This window comes from Melanerpes formicivorus, unplaced genomic scaffold (genome assembly GCF_026170545.1).
Source record: "Melanerpes formicivorus ecotype bairdi unplaced genomic scaffold, bMelFor1.0.p_v2 SCAF_672, whole genome shotgun sequence".
In the NCBI taxonomy this organism is placed as follows: domain Eukaryota; kingdom Metazoa; phylum Chordata; class Aves; order Piciformes; family Picidae; genus Melanerpes; species Melanerpes formicivorus.
This window is the reverse complement of record NW_027143024.1, coordinates 66875-92327: the sequence shown is the minus strand read 5'-3', so window position 1 is coordinate 92327 and position 25453 is coordinate 66875. Positions and strand designations below refer to the sequence as shown.

General features: G+C 48.6%; 1 protein-coding gene across 1 annotated transcript in view; it reads left to right on the top strand.

Annotated features, from left to right (window-relative positions):
• The first annotated feature begins 211 nt into the window (after positions 1-211).
• SIAH3 (siah E3 ubiquitin protein ligase family member 3) overlaps positions 212-25453 on the top strand; it is a 49408-nt gene continuing 24166 nt past the window's right edge. The window contains exon 1 of the mRNA XM_068170844.1: positions 212-396. Within this exon, the coding sequence (XP_068026945.1) occupies positions 262-396 (135 nt within the window). The 5' untranslated portion in view covers positions 212-261. The remainder of the gene's footprint in view (positions 397-25453) is intronic.

The following is a 25453-nucleotide window of genomic DNA, read 5'->3' as shown; positions in this document are numbered from 1 at the left end:
GTTATTGGCTGTCTCCGGACCTCAAGGATAACATTTCTGTCCTTTCCATTGGCCGCCCCGCTGCTGCAAGCCTCTTCCCGTCTTATTTTGATGATGAATATGAAGGCATGCTAAAGCCGTGCCGGAGCGGAGCTCTCGCCGACTGCACTTCCCTCCCCGGGCTCAAGGACTGAGGGGCTCCCTCGCTGCTTCCCCTGCCCACCAGCAGCAGCAGCAGCAGCAGCAGCAGCAGCAGCCGCCGCAGCGACGCCGAAAGTTGTGATGCTTTTCTTCACCCAGTGCTTTGGGGCTGTGTTAGATCTCATTCACCTGCGTTTTCAGCACTACAAGGCAAAGAGGGTTTTCTCGGCTGCTGGGCAGCTTGTCTGCGTTGTCAACCCCACGCACAGCCTAAAGGTGAGTTAAAAATATTCGGGGTTATGTTATTTTCTGACATCTTCTCCTCTCCCCCCCCCCCCCCCCCCCCCCCCCCTTCCCTACCGCTGGCATTTCTCCACAGGGAGTGAAACGACACTCGGGCAGTAAAGGGTAGAGTGCCGTGAACACATTGCAGCGCTGGCAGCGGGAGCGTGTTTGCATTGTCTGGCTGCATGATTCCCTTTGGAGCGAAGGGGAAGCAACCCGCGGCTCCGAGCCATCGCGGGAAGTCACTGCTCCCCCTCCTGCAAAGTTTCCTCAAGCCTTTCACCCATATAATGAGCGTGCATCTTGCGAGCATCTGCAGGAAAAAAAAACCCAAAGGAGTGGGAAAGTTAGTTAGGTGAATTAATGTTTTGCAGCGGAAGGATGCTGGGTGGTCTCCCAGGCACGGCAGGATTCCGCCAGGCAGCGGGGAGCAAAGACAGAGGGACAGAAGCAGAGCGGGGGGGGTGTCCCCTGCTGCAGGTCTTGTTTGGGTTTGTTGTCTTTTTGAAGAGGGAAAGGGCTGTCTCTGTCTCCTGAGGGGAGTCTGAAGGTGCTCCTTTGGCGGTGAAACTGTCCTCAAGCCGTCTGCAAGGTGAATCTATTTTGGGCAAGGGAATACATTTGCCTTAATGCCAAACTATTTATAGCCCCCCAGAAAACATCTCTCTTACTGGCACAGTTCTGGATTTTCACTGACAAAGTGTCAACAGCTCCATCTATGCCAGAGCCCTGGTGCTTGTGTGTGGAGAAGGAGCAGCAGGGGGAGAAAGCAACCGAGAGGATTTCAGTATTTTATCACAGGAGCGAAGGACCAACTTTAACAAAGTGACTCCTGGTTTTGTGGGCTGTCCTTGCAGACCTGACTTGTGGTGATGCTCCTCCAGCCTGAGACAAGCTCAGAAATGCATTCAATTCAGGGCAATCTGTTGTGGGCTCTGCTGAGGTTTCTGTGAGGGACTTGGAGGGCTTGTGGGGGAGCATCTTTCTCAAGCTGTGGATCCCTGGGAAAGCCATGGATGGGGTAAATTCCTCTTCAGAACAGCATCCTTCCCCTAGCCTTTCCTGGAGTTGTGTTTCCAGTCTCAGGCTTTTTTTTCAGGCAGGGAGAGATTGTTTCTAGCAGGACTCCATCTCTGGGAGGATTTCCCTGCAAGGCTGGGGGGAAATCTGCCTTCCATTCCATTCAGCCCAGTGAGCACTACCAGCTGGCTGGGGACAGGGTCTCCCAGGGGATGGTCTGCTCACGTGTGGGCTCAGGTCTCCTGGCATCCTCCCTCCTCCACAGGCACAAGTAGTTGGAAAGCCCCAAGCCCTGTCATTATCACCATCCCTGGAGGTGTTCAAGAGGGGGATTGGATGTGGCACTTGGTGCCATGGTCTAGTCACGAGGTCTGTGGTGACAGCTTGGGCTTGATGATCTTTGAGGTCTCTTCCAACCTTGGTGATTCTGTGATTATTGGAAAGGATCTGGCCATTCCACTAGATAAAAGGAATAGCCACATTCCTGAGGGCATGGGAAGATGCTGTAAATGAGTGTTTCTGTGCTTGACCCCTTTTGTGTGGTTGCCTGCTGCTACTTTCCTCTGTCATTTTAATTATTAATTTATATTTTTTTAAAATGAGTAGAAAGAGAGGTTCTTGAAGGTCACAATGCAATTTCAGTGTCAGCAGCCCTGTCTGGTGAGGTCCCATAAGGACACAGAGGGATGTCTGTGCTGATATCTAGGACTAGACTTGAATTTAGCAATTCAAACCCTCTCAAGTTGCAGATTTGCTCAGACCTAAAGCCCAGTAGAGAGATTGAGCAACCTCAGAACAGTCTTGAAAGCTCTTGAAAGCAGACACTGGATGAAAAAAAAACAACTCTCTTGGAAACAAATGGGAGCCTCCAGAACAGGGTGAGATGTGTAAAGTGAAGCCCAGCGAGGATCACCTCGGTCCGGGTGGGGGACTGCTCACGCAGCAGGGCTGCAGTAGGAACTCAGCTGCACGTGTTTCCCACACAGGAAGGTACCAAAGCTTTGTGCCAGCAAAGGCTGGTGGGTCAGCCCCTTTTGGGCTCAGCATGGCACCAGTGGTGCCCACCCACCAGCACCAGCGAGCAGGAGGAGCCTGCACGTCAACCCCAGTTGTCTCTGAGTGAGACATCCGCCCCCATGTATTTCTGGTTGGCAGCTGAGAGGTAATCACCTCCACTTGTCCAGACAGCTGTGTCAGAAACAAGCTTGCTTCTTGGGATGCCTGTTTCACCCCCAGGGATGTACAGGGGAAGCTGTGATTTCTCTCTCCAGCAACCTGGCACACAGACCTCTGAAGCTGGAACAGGGAAATGTCCTCCAAACTGACCTGTAAGCCAAACAGCAAATCAGGGAGCATTAAAAGTGAGAGGGACAAACATATTCCTCTGTGATGGCTTACAGTATCATGGCTACTTAGGTGCTTCCTAGTCTCTTACTTCTAGATGGGTCATTTCAACTGTAACACTTTGTGGACAGCCCCAAATTTATCTAAACAGTTGACAAGCAGAGTGAAAACTGTATTAAGGTTCAGAGGTGATGGATAGGATAGGATAGGATAGGATAGGATAGGATAGGATAGGATAGGATAGGATAGGATAGGATAGGATGAGTAGAGTAGAAGAGAGAAGAGAAGAGAGAGGGAAGGGAAGGGAAGGGAAGGGAAGGGAAGGGAAGGGAAGGGAAGGGAAGGGAAGGGAAGGGAAGGGAAGGGAAGGGAAGGGAAGGGAAGGGAAGGGAAGGGAAGGGAAGGGAAGGGAAGGGAAGGGAAGGGAAGGGAAGGGAATTAACCAGGTTGGAAAAGACCTTTGAGATGGCACCGAGCACCCCATCCAGTCTCTTCTTGAACACCTCCAGGGATGATGACTCCACCACCTCCCTGGGCATCACATTCCAATGGCCAATCTCTCTTTCTGTGAAAAACTTCTTCCTAATATCCAGCCTAAACCTCCCCTGGCACTGCTTGAGACTGTGTCCTCTTGTTCTGGTGCTGCTTGCCTGGGAGAAGAGACCAACCCCCACCTGCCTACAACCTCCCTTCAGGGAGTTGTAGAGAGCAAGAAGGTTTCCCCTGAGCCTCCTCTTCTCCAGGCTAAGCAACCCCAGCCCCCCTCAGCCTCTCCTCACAGGGCTGTGCTCCAAACCCCTCCCCAGCTTTGTTGCCCTTCTCTGGACACCTTCCAGCAACTCAACATCTTTCCTAACCTGAGGGGCCCAGAACTGGACACAGGACTCAAGGTGTGGCCTAACCAGTGCTGAGTCCAGAGGCAGATGACCAGAGCCCATCTCTTACCTCTTCCTTTATGAGAGGCCCAAAGGTTGGCAGAGAAGCACAAGCTGAGAGGGAAGCCCATGTTTTTCTTCCCACAGAAAGGCTCATTACCTGGGAAGGCTGAGGAGAGATTCAGTTTATCTTAAAGGAGAGGACAGTAAGAGTGTCAGCTCAGACACCTCTATTGATCTGCTGCTATTTTCCCTGTGCACCACAGGCTGACACAGGCAGCTCTGAACAAGGAAGGACAATTTTGCAACCACCTCACTCCATTTTGCCTCTTTGGCAAGGGGATGAAGGGGGCTGGGGGGAGGTGTGTTTTGCTTCAGAGCCTCTTTGTCCTTCTTGCCATTTTCTGCTCTTTGTTCCCTTAGGAGCTTTCCCAGGCATGGCAGCAACACTTTACTAGGCAGTGCTATGCTGGGATCAAAATTCCCTTGCCAAGCAGAGAAAACCACATATTTACCACCCTCACATAGGTCACCTTCATTCCTGATCCTGTTATATGCATTTCATTGTAACCTGCCTCCCTTCAAGCATGCAGCTGCCCTGACTTCTCCCCTTGGAGGGGCACAGCCAGGCAGCAATGCTCCTCAGCCAAGTGGCTGCTCCCTCCAAGGCCACATCTATTAGAGAGGCACTGCTTATGCTGCTGGCTGCAGCATATGAGGAAAGTTTTAAGATGCTCCATGTTTGTAGAAGAAACAAGCAGGGTTTGCTGGTCCTGTGGAGATGAGGCTACATTTCCCCCTCATAAACAGCAGTTCCTATGAGAGGAGGCTGAGGGAGCTGGGGTTGCTTAGCCTGGAGAAGAGGAGGCTCAGGGGAGACCTTCTTGCTCTCTACAAGTCCCTGAAGGGAGGTTGTAGTCAGGTGGAGGTTGGTCTTTTCTCCTGGGTGGCCAGCACCAGAATAAGAGGACACAGTCCCAAGCTGTACCCACCTGGCTACAACCTCCCTTCAGGTAGTTGTAGAGAGCAAGAAGGTCTCCCCTGAGCCTCCTCTTCTCCAGGCTAAGTAATCCAGAGATGAACAAGATCTAGGTAATAAACTGGGCAAGCAGGAGGCAAGCAGTGCTGAGCCACCATGTTCAACACTCTGGGTCCAGCTTCTGATAGAACTGGGGAGAGCCTGGGTCAGATCCTGGGCTGCATCAAGAGAAGTGTGGCCAGCAGGGCAAGGGAGGTGATTCTCCCCCTCTACTCAGCTCTGGGGAGACCACACCTGGAGTCCTGCCTCCAGTTCTGGAGCCCCTATTCCAAGAGGGATCTGGAGGGGCTGGAAGGTGTCCAGAGAAGGGCCATGAGGATGATCAGAGGGCTGGAGCACCTCTCCTGTGAGGACAGACTGAAGGAGTTGGGGCTGTTCAGTCTGGAGAAGAGAAGGCTCCCAGGTGACCTCATTGTGGCCTTCCAGTATCTGAAGGGGGCTACAGGAAGGCTGGGGAGGGACTTCTCAGGATCTCAGGGAGTGATAGGACTAGGGGGAAATGGAATGAAGCTGGAGGTGGGGAGATTGAGGCTGGAGGTGAGGAGGAAGTTCTTCCCCATGAGAGTGGTGAAGCCCTGGAATGGGTTGTCCAGGGAGGTGGTTGAGGCCCCATCCCTGGAGGTGTTTAAGCCCAGGCTGGATGAGGCTGTGGCCAGCCTGATGTAGTGTGGGGTGTCCCTCCCCATGGCAGGGGGTTGGAACTAGCTGATCCTTGTGGTCCCTTCCAACCCTGACTGATACTATGATACTATGAAGTCCCTCCATGGATCTGGGTGAACATGGCAGCAACTTCCCAGACAAGCTCTGTATGTGCATGCTGTGTCTGGAAATGAAAAGCACAGATACTGAGACATTAAACACCTTATCAGGCTGGGCTATTTTTCTTTCTTTCCATGGCCTGTCTGATTTTGCTAAGTACCTTTGCTCCTGCACTGTTGCTCTTTCTCATTCTGCCCATTCTATTTAAAGTCTGAAAGGAGAGAAAAACTCCTCCCAGCCTGTGGTTCAATAACCCAATTTTGGGCTTCTTGTTTTTTTTCACTCCCACTGAAAGGAAATCATGACTAATTTCATTGCAACTTTGGATCTCTTATTCTCCTCTAAGCCCTTTCAGCAGAAATCACAGTCATTCAGCCCTCAGCTTGTTTGATGCTGCCTATTTCCCTATTGGCAGATGGAGGCCCACTTCAAAACAATCGCCATCAAGACGAGGAGAGCTACAAGATGCAGCAAAACATTGCCCTCATCACTCACAGATGAGGCTGCTGAGGAAGTCAAGTGCCTGATGTGCCTGAAAAACCATATTGCCATCACGCTTTGGGGTGGGGATTGAGCAGACAGGCCCAGCTGGAGGTGCCAACATTTCTGTCCTGCACTCAGCACAGTGAGGCATCTGCACCACTGATGGCAAAAGAGAGTATCTTGCCTCTAATTCAGGACAGGATAGGATAGGATAGGATAGGACAGGATAGGATAGGATAGGATAGGATAGGATGGGATAGGATAGGATAGGATAGGATAGGATAGGATAGGATAGGATAGGATAGGATAGGATAGGATAGGATGGGCTGGGATGGGATGGAATGCAATGGATTGGATGGGATGGGATAGGATAGGATAGGATAGGATAGGATAGGATAGGATAGGATAGGATAGGATAGGATAGGATAGGATAGGATGCAATGGAATGGAATGGACTAGAATAGAATAGAATAGAATAGAATAGATTAGAATAGAATAGAATAGAATAGAATAGAATAGAATAGAATAGAATAGACCAGGTTGGAAAAGACCTCAGAGATCATCAAGTCCAACCGATCACCCAACACCATCTAATCAACTAAACCATGGCACCAAGTGCCTCATCCAGTCTCTCCTTAAACACCTCCAGTGATGGTGACTCCACCACCTCCCTGGGCAGCACATTCCAATGGCCAATCTCTCTTGCTGGGAAGAACTTCTTCCTAACCTCCAGCCTAAACCTCCCCTGGCACAGCTTGAGACTGTGTCCTCTTGTTCTGGCGCTGCTTGCCTGGGAGAAGAGACCAACCCCCACCTGGCTACAACCTCCCTTCAGGTAGTTGTGGACAGCAAGAAGGTCTCCCCTCAGCCTCCTCTTCTCCAGGCTAAACAACCCCAGCTCCCTTTAGCCTCTCTCCTCCCAGGCACCCAGCACCAGAACAAGAGGACACAGCCTCAAGCTGTGCCAGGGGAGGTTTAGGCTGGATGTTATGAAGAAGTTCTACACAGAGAGAGAGATTGCCCATTGGAATGTGCTGCCCAGGGAGGTGGTGGAGTCGCCATCCCTGGAGGTGTTCAGGAGGAGACTTGATGGGGTGCTTGGTGCCATGGGTTAGTTGTTTAGGTGGGTTGGATCGGTCGATGGGTTGGACACAATGACCTTGAAGGTCTCCTCCAACCTGGTTTATTCTATTCTGTTCTAAAGCTGGGGAGGGCTTTGGAGCACAGCCCTATGAGCAGAGGCTGAGGGAGCTGGGGTTGCCTAGCCTGAAGAAGAGGAGGCTCAAGGGAGACCTTCTTGCTGTCTACAGATACCTGAAGGGAAGCTGTAGCCAGGTGGAGGTTAGTCTCTTCTCCCAGGCAACCAGCACCAGAACAAGAGGACACAGTCTCAAGCTGTGCCAGGGGAGGTTTAGGCTGGATGTTAGGAAGAATTTCTTCCCAGAAAGAGAGATTGGCCATTGGAATGTGCTGCCCAGGGAGGTGGTGGAGTCACCATCCCTGAAAGTGTTTAGGAAGAGACTGGATGGGGTGCTTGGTGCCATGGTTTAGTTGATTAGATGGTGTTGGGTGATAGTTTGGACTCGATGATCTCGAAGGTCTTTTCCAACCTGGTTAATTCTATATTCTATTCTAACATGAAAGCATCACTGGGGGAGAATGGCAGAGGCCTCTGAGTTCTTTCCATGTTCATTTCAGTGTACTTCAAAATAAAAAAGGAAAAAGTAGAAATATTTGAAGCAGCTTTGGCAAGGGCTTAATCAGTTATTTCCATATCAGATGGGGTGAGTGCTTTTGATTCTAGCCTTTCTGTTTTTGTTTTGAGCTTATACAAAGTGAAAGGCTTCCTTCCAGATTGGCCTCCCCAGTAAGGAAAACAACCAACCCCAAAATCCCCAAGTCTTCTGCACAGCTTTAGGGATGTTAGCATCATTTTGGAATGGAATGGAATGGAATGGAATGGAATGGAATGGAATGGAATGGAATGGAATGGAATAGAATAGAATAGAATAGAATAGAATAGAATAGAATAGAATAGAATAGAATAGAATAGAATAGAATAGACCAGACCAGGTTGGAAGAGACCTTCAAGATCATCGTGTCCAACCTATCATCCAACACCACCTAAGCAACTAACCCATGGCACCAAGCACCCCATCAACTCTCCTCCTGAACATCTCCAGTGATGGTGACTCCACCACCTCCCCAGGCAGCCCATTCCAATGGGCAATCACTCTCTCTCTCTGTAAAACATCCTCCTAACCTCCAGCCTAAACCTCCCCTGGCGCAGCCTGAGCCTGTGTCATCATTTCACATATGAAAATATTGAGCTTCAAGCTCTTTGGCAAATTGCCCATCAGCTCCTGGGAAATATGCAGTGGAGAAGCGGCACCAGGCCTTGTGAATATCTCAAACACAAGATCACACGCTCTCTCACATCAAGTGCCAGCTGAAATGGAAAGGGAAACAGAGAAATGGAGCATAAATGAGACAGAAAAAGATTACATCAGTAATGTACCCTTGTGCAGAGAACAAACACTGTAGATGAGCAAGGAGGCGGATGCCACGGAGCAGAAAAACCACATCAGCAGAGGATGAAAATGTTCTCCCAGTCTCAGGGACTGCCATGTGGAAAATGGCAAGGTAATAAGTGTGAAAATGGAGTAAATAAGCACCACACGAGGACTGCACAGGGCAGCCAGGGTAAGGGGATGGTTAAGGTCACCTTCAGGCTTTGCAGGAATAAGATGTGTGGGCAGCAGGAGCAGGGAGGGCATTGTGTCCCTGGACTCAGCACTGGTTAGGCCACACCTTGAGTCCTGTGTCCAGTTCTGGGCCCCACAGGTTAGGAAAGATGTTGAGATGCTGGAAGGTGTCCAGAGAAGGGCAACAAAGCTGGGGAGGGGTTTGGAGCACAGCCCTGTGAGGAGAGGCTGAGGGAGCTGGGGTTGCTTAGCCTGGAGAAGAGGAGACTCAGGGTAGACCTTCTTGCTGTCTCCAACTCCCTGAAGAGAGGTTGTAGCCAGGTGGGGGTTGGTCTCTTCTCCCAGGCACCCAGCCCAGAACAGACTCCTTCAAGCCTGGAAGTGAACCTGGAATCCAGGCAGAGAAGAGAAACTACACAATCTAAGTATCCTCTCTGCTTCATGCCAGTTTGCACAGGTAATTAACACAGCTCATGTGCCAAACAGCAGGTCTGAGGCATTAGGGGTCCTGCCACAGGGGGATAGCAATCATGAAGCAGTTAGTTGAACAAACTCAGGGCAAGTTTGTTCTGCTAGCAGCCAGGAGAACAGGATTTGTCCAAGTGGTTTATTTGCTCCATGTGACTTGCTCCACATTATCTTTGACACAGGAAAGTCAAAGGAGCTGCACAGATTTTGGTGACTTAGGATGAGACAGCATCAGCAGAGGGGAGGAAATGCTGATGTACCCAGCCTTCTTAGAGCAGCTCATAGCTTTCAGTATGGAAGTCTGTGTGTGAGCTGTATTTTATTGGGGTGGTTAAAGATACTGCCACCCCAGAGAAGTTTGTTGGTCTCTTCAAAGCTGTCATTGTTCTGCTACAGTAACAGCAGAGGAGGAGACAAAGCTTGGTCCTTCTGCCACCCCAAATCCATTTCACATGTTAACTGAGCAATTTTCATCAGTATGTCAGACTGAAGAGGCAGCTGAAATGCAGGCATGTGCTGCCCTGGCTGGCAGCCAGTCGCTAGTGGTGTTCCCCAGGGATCAGTGCTGGGCCCCATGCTCATTAATATCTTCATTGATGATCTGGATGAGGGATTGAGTCCATCATCAGTAAGTTTGCTAATGACACCAAGTTGAAGGCAGGAGTTGATCTGATAGAGGGTAGAAGAGCTCTGCAGAGGGATCTTGACAGGCTGGACAGATGGGCAGAGTCCAAGGGCAGGAGATTGAACACATCCAATTGCCAGGTTCTGCACATTGGCCACAACAACCCCAGGCAGTGCTACAGGCTGGGGTCAGAGTGGCTGGAGAGCAGCCAGGCAGCAAGGGACCTGGAGGTACTGGTTGACAGTAGGCTGAAGATGAACCAGCAGTGTGCCCAGTGGCCAAAAAGGCCAATGGCATCCTGGCCTGCATCAAGAACAGTGTGGCCAGCAGGAGCAGGGAGGTCATTGTGCCCCTGGACTCAGCACTGGTTAGGCCACACCTTGAGTCCTGTGTCCACTTCTGGGCCCCTCAGTTTAAGAAGGACATTGAGACACTTGAAGGTGTCCAGAGAAGGGCAACAAGGCTGGGGAGAGGCCTTGAGCACAGCCCTGTGAGGAGAGGCTGAGGGAGCTGGGGTTGCTTAGCCTGGAGAAGAGGAGGCTCAGGGGAGACCTTCTTGCTCTCTCCAACTCCCTGAAGGGAGGTTGTAGGCAGGTGGGGGTTGGTCTCTTCTCCCAGACAACCAGCACTAGAACAAGAGGACACAGTCTCAGGCTGTGCCAGGGGAGGTTTAGGCTGGATGTTAGGAGGAATTTCTTCCCAGCAAGAGAGATTGGCCATTGGAATGTGCTGCCCAGGGAGGTGGTGGAGTCACCATCACTGGAGGTGTTTAGGAAGAGTCTGGATGAGGCACTTGGTGCCATGGTTTAGTTGATTAGATGGTGTTGGTTGATAGATTGGACTTGATGATCTCAAAGTTCTTTTCCAACCTGGCTTATTCTATTCTATTCTATTCTATTCTATTCTATTCTATTCTATTCTATTCTATTCTATTCTATTCTATTCTATTCTATTCTATTCTATTCTATTCTATTCTATTCTATTCTATTCTATTCTATTCTATTCTTTGCTGCCTAGTTGTGGGAACATGACTCCTGGCAGTGGCCTGGAGATGGTAGGATCAGGAATGTTCTACACCACTGTGGGAAGCTTCACCTGAGGCTATCTGACAGGAGCCTGAGGCAATGGCCCTTGAAACACATTTTGCTGGTGTTCAAGGTTTGTTGACTTGAAGGAGATTTTCTTTCCTCACTTCCCTACAAAATAGTTGTGATGTGGTCAGGGGCTTCTCTGGCTCATTTAGTAAGTGCAGATCAGGTTCGTGATCATCTGAAGAACCTGAAAGTGTTCAAGTCCATGGGACCCGACGGGTTACACCCACGGGTACTGAGAGAACTGGCAGAGGAGGTTGCTAAACCCCTCTCTATTATATTTCAAAAGTCCTGGCAGTCTGGTGAAGTCCCCACAGACTGGAAAAGGGGAAACATTGCCCCCATCTTCAAAAAGGGCAAGAAGGAGGAACCAGGGAACTACAGGCCAGTCAGTCTCACCTCTGTGCCTGGAAAGATCATGGAACAGATCCTCCTGGAGTCACTACTCGCTCAAAAGAATAGTGAAGAGGTGATTGGGAACAGTCAGCATGGCTTTGCCAAGGGCAAATCCTGCCTGACCAACCTGGTGGCCTTCTATGAGCAGGTGACAAAATTAATAGATGAGGGGCAAGCAACTGATGTCGTTTACCTGGACCTGAGCAAAGCCTTTGACACTGTCCCACACCACATCCTGGTGTCCAAACTGGTGACACATGGGTTTGATTGGTGGACCACTAGATGGATAAGGAACTGGCTTGATGGCCGCACCCAAAGAGTGGCTGTCAATGGCTCCATGTCCCAGTGGAGGCCAGTGACAAGTGGAGTCCCTCAGGGATCAGTCCTGGGACCTGTCTTATTCAACATCTTTGTGGGGGACATGGACAGTGGCATTGAGTGCACCCTCAGCAAGTTTGCTGATGACACCAAGCTGTGTGGTGCAGCAGACACGCTGGAGGGAAGGGAGGCCATCCAGAGGGACCTTGACAGGCTGGAGAGGTGGGCACAAGCCAACCTCATGAAGTTCAATAAGAGCAAGTGCAGGGTCCTGCATCTGGGTCGAGGCAATCCCAGGCACAAATACAGGCTGGGCAGTGACTGGCTGGAGGATAGCCCTGAGGAGAGAGACTTGGGGGTGCTGGTGGACAAAAAGCTCAACATGAGCTCTCAGTGTGCACTTGCAGCCCGCAAAGCCAATCAGATCCTGGGCTGCATCAGGAGAAGTGTGGCTAGCAGGTCGAGGGAGGTGATCCTCCCCCTCTACTCAGCCCTGGTGAGACCCCACCTGGAGTACTGTGTCCAGTTCTGGAGCCCCTATTACAAGAGGGATCTGGAGGTGCTGGAACGTGTCCAGAGAAGGGCCACGAGGATGATCAGAGGGCTGGAGCACCTCTCCTATGAGGACAGACTGAAGGAGTTGGGGCTGTTCAGTCTGCAGAAGAGAAGGCTCCGAGGTGACCTAATTGTCGCCTTCCAGTATCTGAAGGGGGCCTACAGGAAGGCTGGGGAAGGACTTCTCAGGATCTCAGGTAGTGATAGGACTAGGGGGAATGGAATGAAGCTGGAGGTGGGGAGATTCAGGCTGGATGTGAGGAGGAGGTTCTTCACCATGAGAGTGGTGAAACCCTGGAATGGGTTGTCCAGGGAGGTGGTCGAGGCCCCGTCCCTGGGGGTGTTTAAGAGCAGGCTGGATGAGGCTCTGTCCAGCCTGATCTAGTGTGGGGTGTCCCTGCCCATGGCAGGGGGGTTGGAACTAGATGATCCTTGTGGTCCCTTCCAACCCTGAATGAAACTATGAAACTATGAAACTATGAAACTAAGTTGTAGAGAGCAATAAGGTCTTCCCTGAGCCTCTTCTTCTCCAGGCTAAGCAACCAAAGCTCCCTCAGCCTCTCCTCACAGGGCTTGTGCTGAAGACCTCTCCCCAGCTTCGTTGCCCTTCTCTGGACACCTTCCAGCATCTCAATCTCCTTCTTAAATTGAGGAGCCCAGAACTGGACACAGTACTCAAGGTATGGCCAAGGTCCCTGGAGAACACTTGGTGATGACTGACCCACTGCTCTGAGTGCAATCCTCAGCCAAAGGTTACAGAGAGTTTGCAGTGCTTACCTCTGTAGCCAAAACTTCTTCTCCCCTCTCTGTACAAACACAGACTTTGTGGTCACCAACAACACCAGCAAGCTGCCCATCCCCTGCCCTGCTCCCCCAAGGAGCTGGGGTACAAGAAAGGATGGAGTGGAGACACAGCAGAGTCTGGATATGAGCCAGGCTGAGCCTAATGGCTAAACAGCTGCATTAGGTGGCTGCTGTGCCGGAACTAATCGGCCCTGCAGGAGAAAGGATCTGTTCACTGCAGCATCTTGCCAGGGTGTTGTGGTTTATCTGCCTCCAAACCTGATGGACACAACCATGTGCTGCACTGACCCATCTTTCTCTCAGAGCCACAAGGGGGATCAGCTATCTGGGGTGCTCTACAGGCATTGATTAACCTGATCTCCTTCCATGATCAGGTGTCCCACCTGGTGGATGTGGGGCAGGCTGTGGGTGTAGTCTACCTGGACTTCAGCAAGGCCTTTGACATCGTCCCCCACAGCAAACTCCTGGCCAAGCTGTTAGCCCCTGGCTTGGACAGCAGCACTCTGAGCTGGGTTAGGAACTGGCTGGAGGCTGAGCCCAGAGAGTGGTGGTGAATGGTGCCACATCCAGCTGGCAGCCAGGCACCAGTGGTGTGCCCCAGGGATCACTGCTGGGCCCCATCCTGTTCAACATCTTTATTGATGATCTGGATGAGGACATTGAGTTCATCATCAGTAAATTTGCTGATGACACCAAGCTGGGGGCAGGAGTTGATCTGCTGGAGGGTAGAGAGGCTCTGCAGGGGGACCTGGACAGGCTGGACAGATGTGCAGAGTCTAACATGAAGGCATTGAAGAAGTCCAAGTGCCAGGTTCTACACATTGGTCACAACAACCCCATGCAGTGCTACAGGCTGGGGTCAGAGTGGCTGGAGAGCAGCCAGGCAGAGAGGGACCTGGGTGTACTAATTGACAGTAAGCTGAACACAAACCAGGAGCTCTTCAAGAGTGGATTGGATGTGGCACTTGGTGCCATGGTTTAGTAGTCAAGAAGTCTTGGGTTATAGGTTGGACTTGATGATCTTTGAGGTCTTTTCCAACCTTATTGATTCTATGATTCTATAAGTCCATGATTCTCCATAGTCCTTTGGTTTCTCTGTCTGTAAATGAGGTAGAGGACAATGGTCTCCAACATCAGTAATGTGTTTGGGGATGGAGGCTATAACAGTCAAATCTCCTGCTGCAGGTTAGGTTGTTGTATGTTTGTGAGGGGCTGATCCACCAAACTGGTCCTGTTGCCATAAATCCTCCAAAACCTCTGCCCCTTTTGGTGTCAGTAAGGCTGGGGGATGCACCCTTCCAGTCTCACAGTTGGGCTACAAACGTGCAAGACCCAAACTGAGGATCCTGGAACTTGATTGTAGCCACCTCAATTTGCAATATGTTGGGTTTTTTTTTCACCTTAATCACTTAATGATGATTATTCTGTAAGTAGAAAATATAAAGCATTTTAGGAGCATTAAGTAATACTTAGAGGGCTCATTAATCCACAGTTAATATGCAGCCACTGCTGAGAGGGAGAGAAGCAATCATGCCGCCTCAGCGTTGCGCAGCACGCCCTCTCCGCCTGCCTTCAGGAGGGAATCAAAGCATGGCTGCTCCACATGAGGCCCTGGGAGAAGCCACACTCAGACAGAACACTATGGTCTGAGGTGGACACCACAAGGCATGTACAACCTCCTAACCTATGCTGTCATTGTGCGTTGGGGTTTTGGTGCAGATTAACACATCTAAGTGCAGGGTTCTACACATTTGCCACCACAACCCCAAGCAGTGCTGCAGGCTGGGGTCAGAGTGGCTGGAGGGCAGCCAGGCAGAAAGGGACCTAGGGGTACTGTTTGATAGTGGGCTGAAGATGAACCAGCAGTGTGCCCAGGTGGCCAAGAAGGCCAGTGGCATCCTGGCCTGCATCAGGAACAATGTAGACAGCAGGAGCAGGGAGGTCATTCTGCCCTGTGACTCAGCATTGGTTAGGCCACACCTTGAGTCCTGTGTCCATCTCTGGGCCCCACAGTTTAGGAAAGATGTTGAGTTGCTGGAATGTGTCCAGAGAAGGGCAACAAAGCTGGGGAGGGATCTGGAGCACAGCCCTGTGAGGAGAGGCTGAGGGAGCTGGGGTTGCCTGGAGAAGAGGAGGCTCAGGGGAAACCTTGCTGTCTTTAACTCCCTGAAGGGAGGTTGTAGCCAGGTGGGGGTTGGTCTCTTCTCCCATGCAACCAGTACCAGAACAAGAGGACACAGTCTCAAGCTGTGCCAGGGGAAGTTTAGGCTGGAGGTGAGGAGAAAGTTTTTCCCAGCAAGAGAGATTGGCCATTGGGATGTGCTGCCCAGGGAGGTGATGGAGTCACCATCACTGGAGGTGTTTAGGAAGAGCCTGGATGAGTCACTTGGTGCCATGGTTTAGTTGATTAGATGGTGTTGGGTGATAGGTTGGACTCGATGATCTCACAGGTCTTTTCCAACCTGGTTAATTCTATTCTATTCAATTCACTTCACTTTGGTTGTATTCTGTTCTGTTCTGTTCTGTTCTGTTCTGTTCTGTTCTGTTCTATTCTATTCTATTCTATTCTATTCTATTCTATTCTACTCTACTCTACTCTACTCTACTCTACTCTACTCTACTCTACTCTTTTCCTAGCAAAGACAGGCAATTTGTCACCCTTTCCTTTCAGCAACTAACCAGAGTTAATGTGACCACCACAGTTAAATTCAGCCACCTTGCTCAAAGCTGAAGGTTGTACTTTGGAAAGGCATGCAGCAACCTCTTTGTGCTTTTCCCTCACAAAACAAAACCCTTGGAAGATCACAGGATGTTAGGGGTTGGAAGGGACCCCCAGAACCTCTGAGGGCTGGGTGTCAAGAGGGAGGGGACAGGCTCTGCTCAGTTGCACCCTGGGATAGGGTAAGGGGTAATGGATGTAGACTACAGTACAGGAGGTTCCTTCTCAACATGAGGAGGAACTGTGAGGGTCATGGAGCACTGGAGCAGGTTCATAGTATCATAGTATCATAGTCAGGGTTGAAAGGGACCACAAGGATCATCTAGTTCCAACCCCCCTGCCATGGGCAGGGACACCCCACACTACATCAGCCTGGCCACAGCCTCATCCAGCCTGGGCTTAAACACCTCCAGGGATGGGGCCTCAACCACCTCCCTGGACAGCCCATTCCAGGGCTTCACCACTCTCATGGGGAAGAACTTCCTCCTCACCTCCAGCCTCAATCTCCCCACCTCTAGCTTCATTCCATTCCCCCTAGTCCTATCACTACCTGAGATCCTGAGCAGTCCCCTCCCCAGCCTTCTTGTAGGCCCCCTTCAGATACTGGAAGGCCACAATGAGGTCACCTGGGAGCCTTCTCTTCTCCAGACTGGGAGAACTAGGCAACTCCAGGTTCCCTAGAGAGGTTGTGGAGTCTCCTTCTCTTGAGACTTTCAAGACCCATCTGGATGCATTCCTGTGCTAGATTCTATGATCCTGCTCTGGCACGGGGGTTGGACTCGATGATCTCCAGAGGGCCCTTCCAACCCCTGACATCCTGTGAGCCTGGGACCCAGAAGTTTCAAGCTGCAGGTCAATCCCCCTCCTTACTGATCTGTGCTGTCCTTATTGCTTAATGAGGACATAGTCACTGCACCTCCTCTAATCCACAAGCAATGTGGGGAAGCAAGAAATACCATGCCACGATGCGCTGCTCCTGATCTTCCAGAGTTTTCAGCTAAGCATAATCCATTTATGTTATTTAATTACCATAATGCAGCTGCCTTATAGCACCCAAAACCCATCTATTTGCCTTAATTTTACAGTATGGTAATTAACTGGGAAGGACTTACTTAAAACATATTTACAGAGGGAAGTATCAGAGACGCCTCAGCTTTCCATGGCCAGCAGATGCACCTCCAATAACCAATTTGGTGTTTAATTATCCTGCGTACGAGCTCACCTCTGAGGACAAATTATTTCAGGGGCTGTGTTAGCTGTGATGCTTAAGCAGATTCTCAGGGAGAGGATGCACCAGCTGCAGGTCAGCAACAGTTATTTGCTTTACTATGGTGGGATGTTTTGCTGCTCCTATAGGCTGTTTAACAGAGTTATGACCTTCACATCATTTTTAAGTTAAACTATTAACCATGCAGAAAGTCAATATGCAATAGAACAACATTCATTAGGAGAGCCATAAATTAACTCTTCTGTAGACACAGCAGGCATCAAAGACTTTCATGAAAATCCTGGCCTGTCATGATCAAAGGAGAAGGAAATTGTTAGCATGAACAACATATTTCTGTGCATCGAGGCTGGGTGAAGCAATATAAACACACTGCCTTGTAGAATCATAGAATGGAATGGAATGGAATGGAGTGGAGTGGAGTAGAATAGAATAGAATAGAATAGAATAGAATAGAATAGAATAGAATAGAATAGAATAACATGGAATGGAATGGAATGGAATGGAATGGAATGGAATGGAATGGAATGGAATGGAATGGAATGGAATAGACCAGCCCAGGTTGGAAGAGACCTTTGAGATCATCAAGTCCAACCTATCACCCAACACCATCTAATCAACTAAACCATGGCACCAAGTGTCCCATCCAGTCCCTTCCTAAACACTTCCAATGATGGTGACTCCACCACCTCCCTGGGCAGCACATTCCAATGGCCGATCTCTCTTTCTGAGAAGAACTTTCTCCTCACCTTGAGCCTAATCTTTCCCTGGAACAGCTTGAGACTGTGTCCTCTTGTTCTGGTGTTGGTTGCCTGGGAGAAGAGACCAACCCCCACCTGGCTACAACCTCCCTTCAGGGAGTTGGAGACAGCAAGAAGGTCTCCCCTGAGCCTCCTTTTCTCCAGGCTAAGCAACCCCAGCTCCCTCAGCCTCTCCTCACAGGGCTGTGCTCCAAACCCCTCCCCAGCTTTGTTGCCCTTCTCTGGACACCTTCCAGCAACTCAACATCTTTCCTAAACTGAGGGGCCCAGAACTGGACACAGGACTCAGAACTGGACACAGGTCTCGCGGTGTGGCCTAACCAGTGCTGAGTCCAGGGGCACAATGACTTCCCTGCTCCTGCTGGCCACACTATTCCTGATGCAAGCCAGGATGTCCATATGAATTGGGAAGGGAATTTGTGTCTGTCAGGACCTAGCATCAGTGTGGTCCTTCAAGTGTTCCTTCTGCTGTAGCTCCCCAGACAAGATTGGAACTGCACAAGTTAAATGCCTCTTCCATTTCTGAATCATGCTTACAGTTCTCCTGGGAAGTGCAGCAGTGGGCTCTCAAATGAGGGTTACAACACCATCTCCTGGGATTGCTGAGCTGCTTTTTAGACACCAGCCCCAGGAACTGCAGGGCATCATGCTTACAACTTCTTGAGCCTAAGTGAAGTGTGAGTCACATGGCTGAGGATTTTCCATTGCTCATCACTGTATCCTCACAGCATGCTCATCCATCACCGAGGACAAGCATCTGGAGGGAGCCCACAAAGCCAGGCAGGGGCAGGCAGGAGGAGTGATCTCATCTTGAAACTTCACTGGCACGACAAAAAGTGAAGCTTTGGTATGGGCACAGTGACATTTCCTTTCCACCCAGACATAAATTTCCATCCTCTAAAGCTAGAAGAGGCTCTTATGGTAACCTAACCATGCCAGCTGCATAAATCCAAAGCCAAGATCCTTTCTCAGGAGCTAAAGGTCGTAGCTTCAGCTCGCTGATGCTTTTTAGAGAGACCTCTAGTTTGGACAAAATGACTTTCATCAATAGAGATCACATGCAAATGGGCAAAATATGGTATTTTTAGGAATGGTAGTGTCAGCATGGCAAAAAAAAGCAAGAAAGAAAGGCTACAACTGATTACTTTGGAAGGCTCTGGAGAAGCTGGAAAGACTTTGTTTGGTGTTCTCTTTTTCCTGAATGTTAACAAAATAGCAGCAGCTTGAGACCCCTCACAAAAGCCTGGCAATTAAGCATCCCACACACACACTTCCAGCTAAGGAGAACTTCAATATCCCCCCAGAAACAACATGTACTCAGCGCTGCTTAGGCCACACCTTGAGTCCTGTGTCCAGTTCTGGGCTCCTCAGTTTAGGAAAGATGTTGAGTTGCTGGAAGGTGTCCAGAGAAGGGCAACAAAGCTGGGGAGGGGTTTGGAGCACAGCTCTGTGAGGAGAGGCTGAGGGAGCTGGGGTTGTTTAGCTTGTAGGAGACTCAGGGGAGACCTTCATAGTATCATAGTATCATTCAGGGTTGGAAGGGAGCACATGGATCATCTAGTTCCAACCCCCTGCCATGGGCAGGGACACCCCACACTACATCAGCCTGGCCACAGCCTCATCCAGCCTGGGCTTAAACACCTCCAGGGACGGGGTCTTGCTGTCTTGCTGTCTACAACTCCCTGAAGGAAGGTTGTAGCCAGGTGGGGGTTGTTCTCTTCTCCCAGGCAGCCAGCACCAGAACAAGAGGACACAGTCTCAAGCTGTGCCAGGGGAGGTTTAAGCTTGAGGTGAGGAGATAGTTCTTCACTGAGAGAGTTGTTAGCTGTTGGAATGTATTGCCCAGGGGGGTGGTGGAGTCACTGTTCCTGAAGGTGTTCAAGAGGTCATTGGATGTGGCACTTGGTGCCATGGTTTAGTCCTGAGGTGTTGGGTGGTAGGTTGGACTTGATGATCTTTGAGGTCTCTTCCAACCTTATTGATTCCATGATTCTATGACTCCATGATTCCATGTCTGTTGTGGGAAACACAGTAACTTTGCTGGGGGTTGTAGTGGAGGCAATGAAATAACCCCAGAAAAATCAATCAGAGTTGATTGACAATAGGGGTTTGTATTGATTGGGTGAGACTCCTCTTCCTGGGGTTAGTTTTGCAATAGCCTTACATTCCCTAGGTGCTCATCACATCAAGCTCATTCCCTTCATGGTGGCTTTTCCTGGTGCTCCTCTCCCTTAGCAGCTTCTACAGGCACGCTTGCAGCTCATCTTGGCTGCTGGATCAGCATGTTTTGCCCTCTGAGGCTTCATGAAAGTCACCCCAGCTCACAAACCCACTGACTGGTGTTTCAGCGCTCTGAATGCCAGCCATGCCTGCACACAGCGCCTACTACAGCAGGGTTCCAGCTCTCTCCACCGCTTCCCATAGTACCTGCAGCATCCTCTCCCTGCCTATTTTCCAGGCTGCTCCGTCGCTTTTCCATCAGTCACATCCTGACCCATCCAGATGGTTTCTCCATACAGGAGAAGGCAGAGAGTGTTCTCCCTGCAGAGCATCTCCTCCTGTGGGCTCCTAAAACAGACCCAGCCATTGCACATCAGGGACACCAGCTGTGAGCTTTCTCCTCCCTCAGCCTTTGGGGTACCAGCCTGGCAGTGTTATAACGCCTTAGTGCCCCACTTCTGTTGTAACTAAATAGTGAAACTCATGTTTCAGGAGGCTGGATCTTCCTTTACTTGTTTGCGGGGGTTAGTTTTTTTCTTTTTTCTTTTTTCCTTTTTCTTTCTTTTCCCTTTTCTCTTCTCTTCCTTTTTCCCCCATTTTTTTGTCTTTTCTTCTTTTTTCTTTTTTTCCTTTTTTTCTTTCCTTCTTTTTTCTTTTTCCTTTTTCCTTTTCCCTTTTTCCATTTTCCCTTTTTTCTTTTCCCTTATTCTTTTTTCCTTTTTCTTCTTTTTTCTTTTATTCTTTTTTCTTTTTCTCTTTTTCCTTTTTTCTTTTCTTCTTTTTTCCTTTCCTTTATTACTTTTTCCCTTTTTTTCTTATTTCCTTTTTTCTTTTCCCTTTTTCTTTTTCTTTTTCTTTTTTCTTTTTCTTTCTCTTTCTTTTTTTTTCTTTTTTCTTTTTCTTTTTCTTTTTCCTTTTCTTTTCCTTTTCCTTTTCCTTTTCCTTTTCCTTTTCCTTTTCCTTTTCCTTTTCCTTTTCCTTTTCCTTTTCTTTTCCTTTTCCTTTTCCTTTTCCTTTTCCTTTTCCTTTTCCTTTTCCTTTTCCTCTTCCTCTTCCTTTTCCTTTTCCTTTTCCTTTTCCTTTTCCTTTTCCTTTTCCTTTTCCTTTTCCTTTTCCTTTTCCTTTTCCTTTTCCTTTTTCTTTTCCTTTTTCTTTTTTCTTTTTTTATTTTTATTTTCATTTTTCCTTTTTCTTATTTCCTTTTTCTTTATGTTTTTTCCTTTTTCCTTTTTTTTGTTTTCCTTTTTTCTTTTCTCTTTTTTTCCTTTTCTTTATTACTTTTTTATTTTTATTTTTCCTTTTTCTTATTTCCTTTTTCTTTATATTTTTCCTTTTTCCTTTTTTTGTTTTCCTTTTTTCTTTTCTCCTTTTTTCCTTTTCTTTATTACTTTTTTCCTTTTTTTCATTTTTCCTTTTTCTTATTTCCTTTTTCTTTTTTATCCTTTTCCTTTTTTCTTTTTTCCTTTTTTTATTTTCTTCTTTTTTTTCCTTTTCTTTATTATTTTTTTCTTTTTATTTTTCCTTTTTTCTTTTCCACTTTCTTTTTTCTTTTTATTTTTCTTTTTTTTATTTTTTCCTTTTTCTTATTTCCTTTTTCTTTATATTTTTTCCTTTTTTCCCTTTTTTTTTGTTTTCCTTTTTTCTTTTCTTCTTTTTTCCTTTTCTTTATTACTTTTTCTTTTCTTCCTTTTTCTTTTTCCTTTTATTCTTTTTCTTTATTCTTTTTTCTCTTTCTTTTATTCCTTTTTCCTTTTTCTTATTTTCTTTTTTCCCTTTTCCCCCTTTTTTTCCTTTTTATTTCTTCCTATTTTCTTTTCTTCCTATTTTCCTTTTTCTTTTTATTTTTCTTTTTTTTTTTTTTTCTCTCCCTGCAGCAGAGAGTCCATGGCTCATTGGTCTGGAAAATATCATGCCTGTCTTTGGCAAACAGCCAGGCTTTCATAAAATGTTCTTCAAGCAGAAACTCCCAGTCTGCTTATAAATACTGTCACCAGCGTTTTAGAGCTGGAAAAACCAAGGCCTTTCTGAGGTTAAAGCAAGGTCTGCAATGCAGAAAGCTAAAAGTCCCTGTCTCCTCTCTTTTCATTAAGAAGGCATTCTCAGCAATTCTGTGGAAAGAGAGATGAAACCTCTTCTGAAGTCAGGGAAAATCCCAGGGGGCTCAGCATGTACAGGTTCACACCTCCCATCAGCAGAAACAAGGGTGGCTGGCGGTGATTGTTGGGGTCTTTTTTTTTTTCAAGCTGATCAAAATACCTTTGATATTGAAGTTACAGAAAGTCACTAATTATGCTGGGATTGGAAATAATCAGTTCAGGCACTTGTCACATGCAGCAAACATAAATGCAGTGCTTAAAAAGAAAAGGGTAAATGTAAGCTGATAGCATTTATAGTCCAGAAAAAAAGGTGCCTGTTGAAGGATAGACACTGTTATGAGTCATTGCTCTGTGTTCTTCACATGAGGAGATATTTACCTTGAGAGTGTGGGGCCTGAAAGATAGGATAGGATAGGATAGGATAGGATAGGATAGGATAGGATAGGATAGGATAGGATAGGATAGGATAGGATAGGATAGGATGGGATGGGATGGGATGGGATGGGATGGGATGGGATGGGATGGAATAGAATAGAATAGAATAGAATAGAATAGAATAGAATAGAATAGAATAGAATAGAATAGAATAGAATAGAATAGAATAGAAATGGAATGGAATGGAATGGAATGGAATGGAATGGAATGGAATGGAATGGAATGGAATGGAATGGACCAGGTTGGAAAAGACCTTTGAGATCATCGAGTCCAACCTATCACCCAACACCATCTAATCAACAAAACCATGGCACCAAGTGCCCCATCCAGTCTCTACTTAAACACCTCCAGTGATGGTGACTCCATCACCTCCCTGGGTAGCACGTTCCAATGGCCAATCACTCTTTCTGTGAGGGACTCCTTCCTAACATATACAGGGTTTGCAATATTATACAGGGATTTACAATTAGCAAAGAACACAAAACCCTCCCTGTTCAGAGGACCAGAGAAGCCTGTTCCACTGCCCCCCCCAAACACTCCTGACCCAAGGGTGAGAAAGGAGTTCAGAGAACACAGTGCGTTAGACTTATCCCAAAGGCAGCCAGAAGCACGTTATCTTCTCCCCAGCAAAGCAAAACAGCCAAGATGGAGAGGAGAGGAGAGGTTCGGAGAGGAGAGGTTCGGAGAGGTTCGGAGAGGTTCGGAGAGGTTCGGAGAGGAGAGGTTCGGAGAGGAGAGGTTCGGAGAGGTTCGGAGAGGTTCGGAGAGGTTCGGAGAGGAGAGGTTCGGAGAGGAGAGGTTCGGAGAGGAGAGGGGGAGGGGAGGGGAGGGGAGGGGAGAGGGAGAGGTTCGGAGAGGTTCGGAGAGGTTCGGAGAGGAGAGGTTCGGAGAGGAGAGGTTCGGAGAGGAGAGGAGAGGTTCGGAGAGGAGAGGTTCAGAGAGGAGAGGAGAGGTTTGGAGAGGAGAGGTTCGGAGAGGAGAGGAGAGGAGAGGTTCGGAGAGGAGAGGTTCGGAGAGGAGAGGTTCGGAGAGGAGAGGAGAGGAGAGGAGAGGAGAGGAGAGGAGAGGAGAGGAGAGGAGAGGAGAGGAGAGGAGAGGAGAGGAGAGGAGAGGAGAGGAGAGGAAGAATGGGAATGGAAATGGGAATGGGAAGAATCGTTATGATGCAGCTCCTCTTATCCCAGACATCCAATTAATTTGTTTAGAACAATCTTTTGTTTTCCTTTTCACACCCAACAGTGATTTATTTCTACTTTTCCACCTTTCTGCTCAAGATCTGCAGCTAAATTTTAAAGGCATAGCCTAAAGCCACCACAGGCAGGCAACGACCCTGAGGCCGGAGAGGCACCGGATAATATTCTGGCGACAGAAGCTCTGAAGCTCACCCTGGTTGCCAGCTCCCTGGAGAGAAACAGGGTAATGGTCCTGTGAGTGGTTGAATCTGCATTTTTTTCTGATCACTCAGATTTACTGCAGAGCTGATGATAGTGCAGGGCTTGTACTTTTCTCCTGTCTTTTTCTTCTCTTTAATATAGTAAAGTGGTCCACTATTAATGGACATGCATTAAACCGCTTGGCACAGCATGTTCGGCACTGAGAGAAGGTAATGATCATTTCAGGGCCACTGCTAAGAAAACCAGTTGAAGCAGCTTGGGGCAGAGTGAAAAACCCAGTGCTTGGGGATTAATTATCTGGAATTTAATGAGGCCAAAAGCCAGGTAGCAATTAAATGTCTGTAGATGGAGAGGGTAGTTTCATAATAGACTTGGGTGGTGAGGCTGCCTTTAAAAGTTTTCGAGCTCTTATAGCAGTCTATTACCAATTTTACCACTTTCAGGGCTCTGCTGTGAGCCAGATTAGTGAAGTGATCTGCATTGCAGGCTCTTTTAGAGGATTAGAGTTGAGCTGTGACATTTCAAAACTAGGCTCAGGTTTCTGCCAAACTGGAGCAAGGAGGAGAGAAAGTATGTGTCTGTCTGCATGCATGTGTGCATTCACACACATCAGTATAAATGCATGGCTGAAGTGATGTTTGCACAAAGTACAGCACCAGAGTCCAAGACTGGTAGGTTATGGCTATACTGATAAATCACAGAGGGGTGGGAAACAATCTCTTGCCAGAAGAACAGTGCTGGGCCCCATCCTGTTCGATATCTTCATGGATGATCTGGCGCCATGGTTTAGTCATGAGCTCTGTGGTGACAGGTTGGACTTGATGATCTTTGAGGTCTTTTCCAACCTTGGTGATTTTGTGATTCTGTAATGAGAGGATTGAGTCCATCATTAGTAAATTTGCAGATGACACCAAGTTGGGGGCAGGTGTTGATCTCTTAGAGGGTGGGAGAGCTCTGCAATGCAACCTTGACAGGCTGGGCAGATGGGCAGAGTCCAAGGGCATGAGATTGAACACATCTAAGTGCAGGATTCTACATATTGGCCATAACAACCCCATGCAGTGCTACAGGCTGGGGTCAGAGTGGCTGGAGAGCAGCCAGGCAGAAAGGGACATGGGGGTGCTGGTTGACAGTGGGCTGAAGATGAGCCAGCAGTGTGCCCAGGTGTCCAAGAAGCCAATGGCATCCTGGTCTGGATCAGGAATAGCGTGGCCGGCAGGAACAGGGAGGTCATTGTGCTCCTGGATTCAGCACTGGTTAGGCCACACCTTGAGTCCTGTGTCCAATTCTGGGCCCCTCAGTTTAAGAAGGACGTTGAAACACTTGAGCATGTCCAGAGAAGGGCAACTAGGATGGGGAGAGGCCTTGAGCACAGCCCTGTGAGGAGAGGCCAAGGGAGCTGGGGTTGCTTAGCCTGGAGAAGAGGAGGCTCAGGGGAGACCTTCTTGCTGTAAACAACAACTACCTTAAGGAAGGTTGTAGCCAGGTGGGGATTGGTCTCTTCTTCCGGGCAACCAGCACCAGAACAAGAGGACACAGTCTCAAGCTGCACCAGGGGAGGTTTAGGCTCGAGGTTAGGAAGAAGTTCTTCCCAGAAGGAGAGATTGGCCATTGGAATGTGCTGCCCAGGGAGGTGGTGGAGTCACCATTACTGGAGGTGTTAAAGAGAAGACTGGCTGAGCCTCTTAGTGCCATGGTTTAGATGGTGTTGGAGAT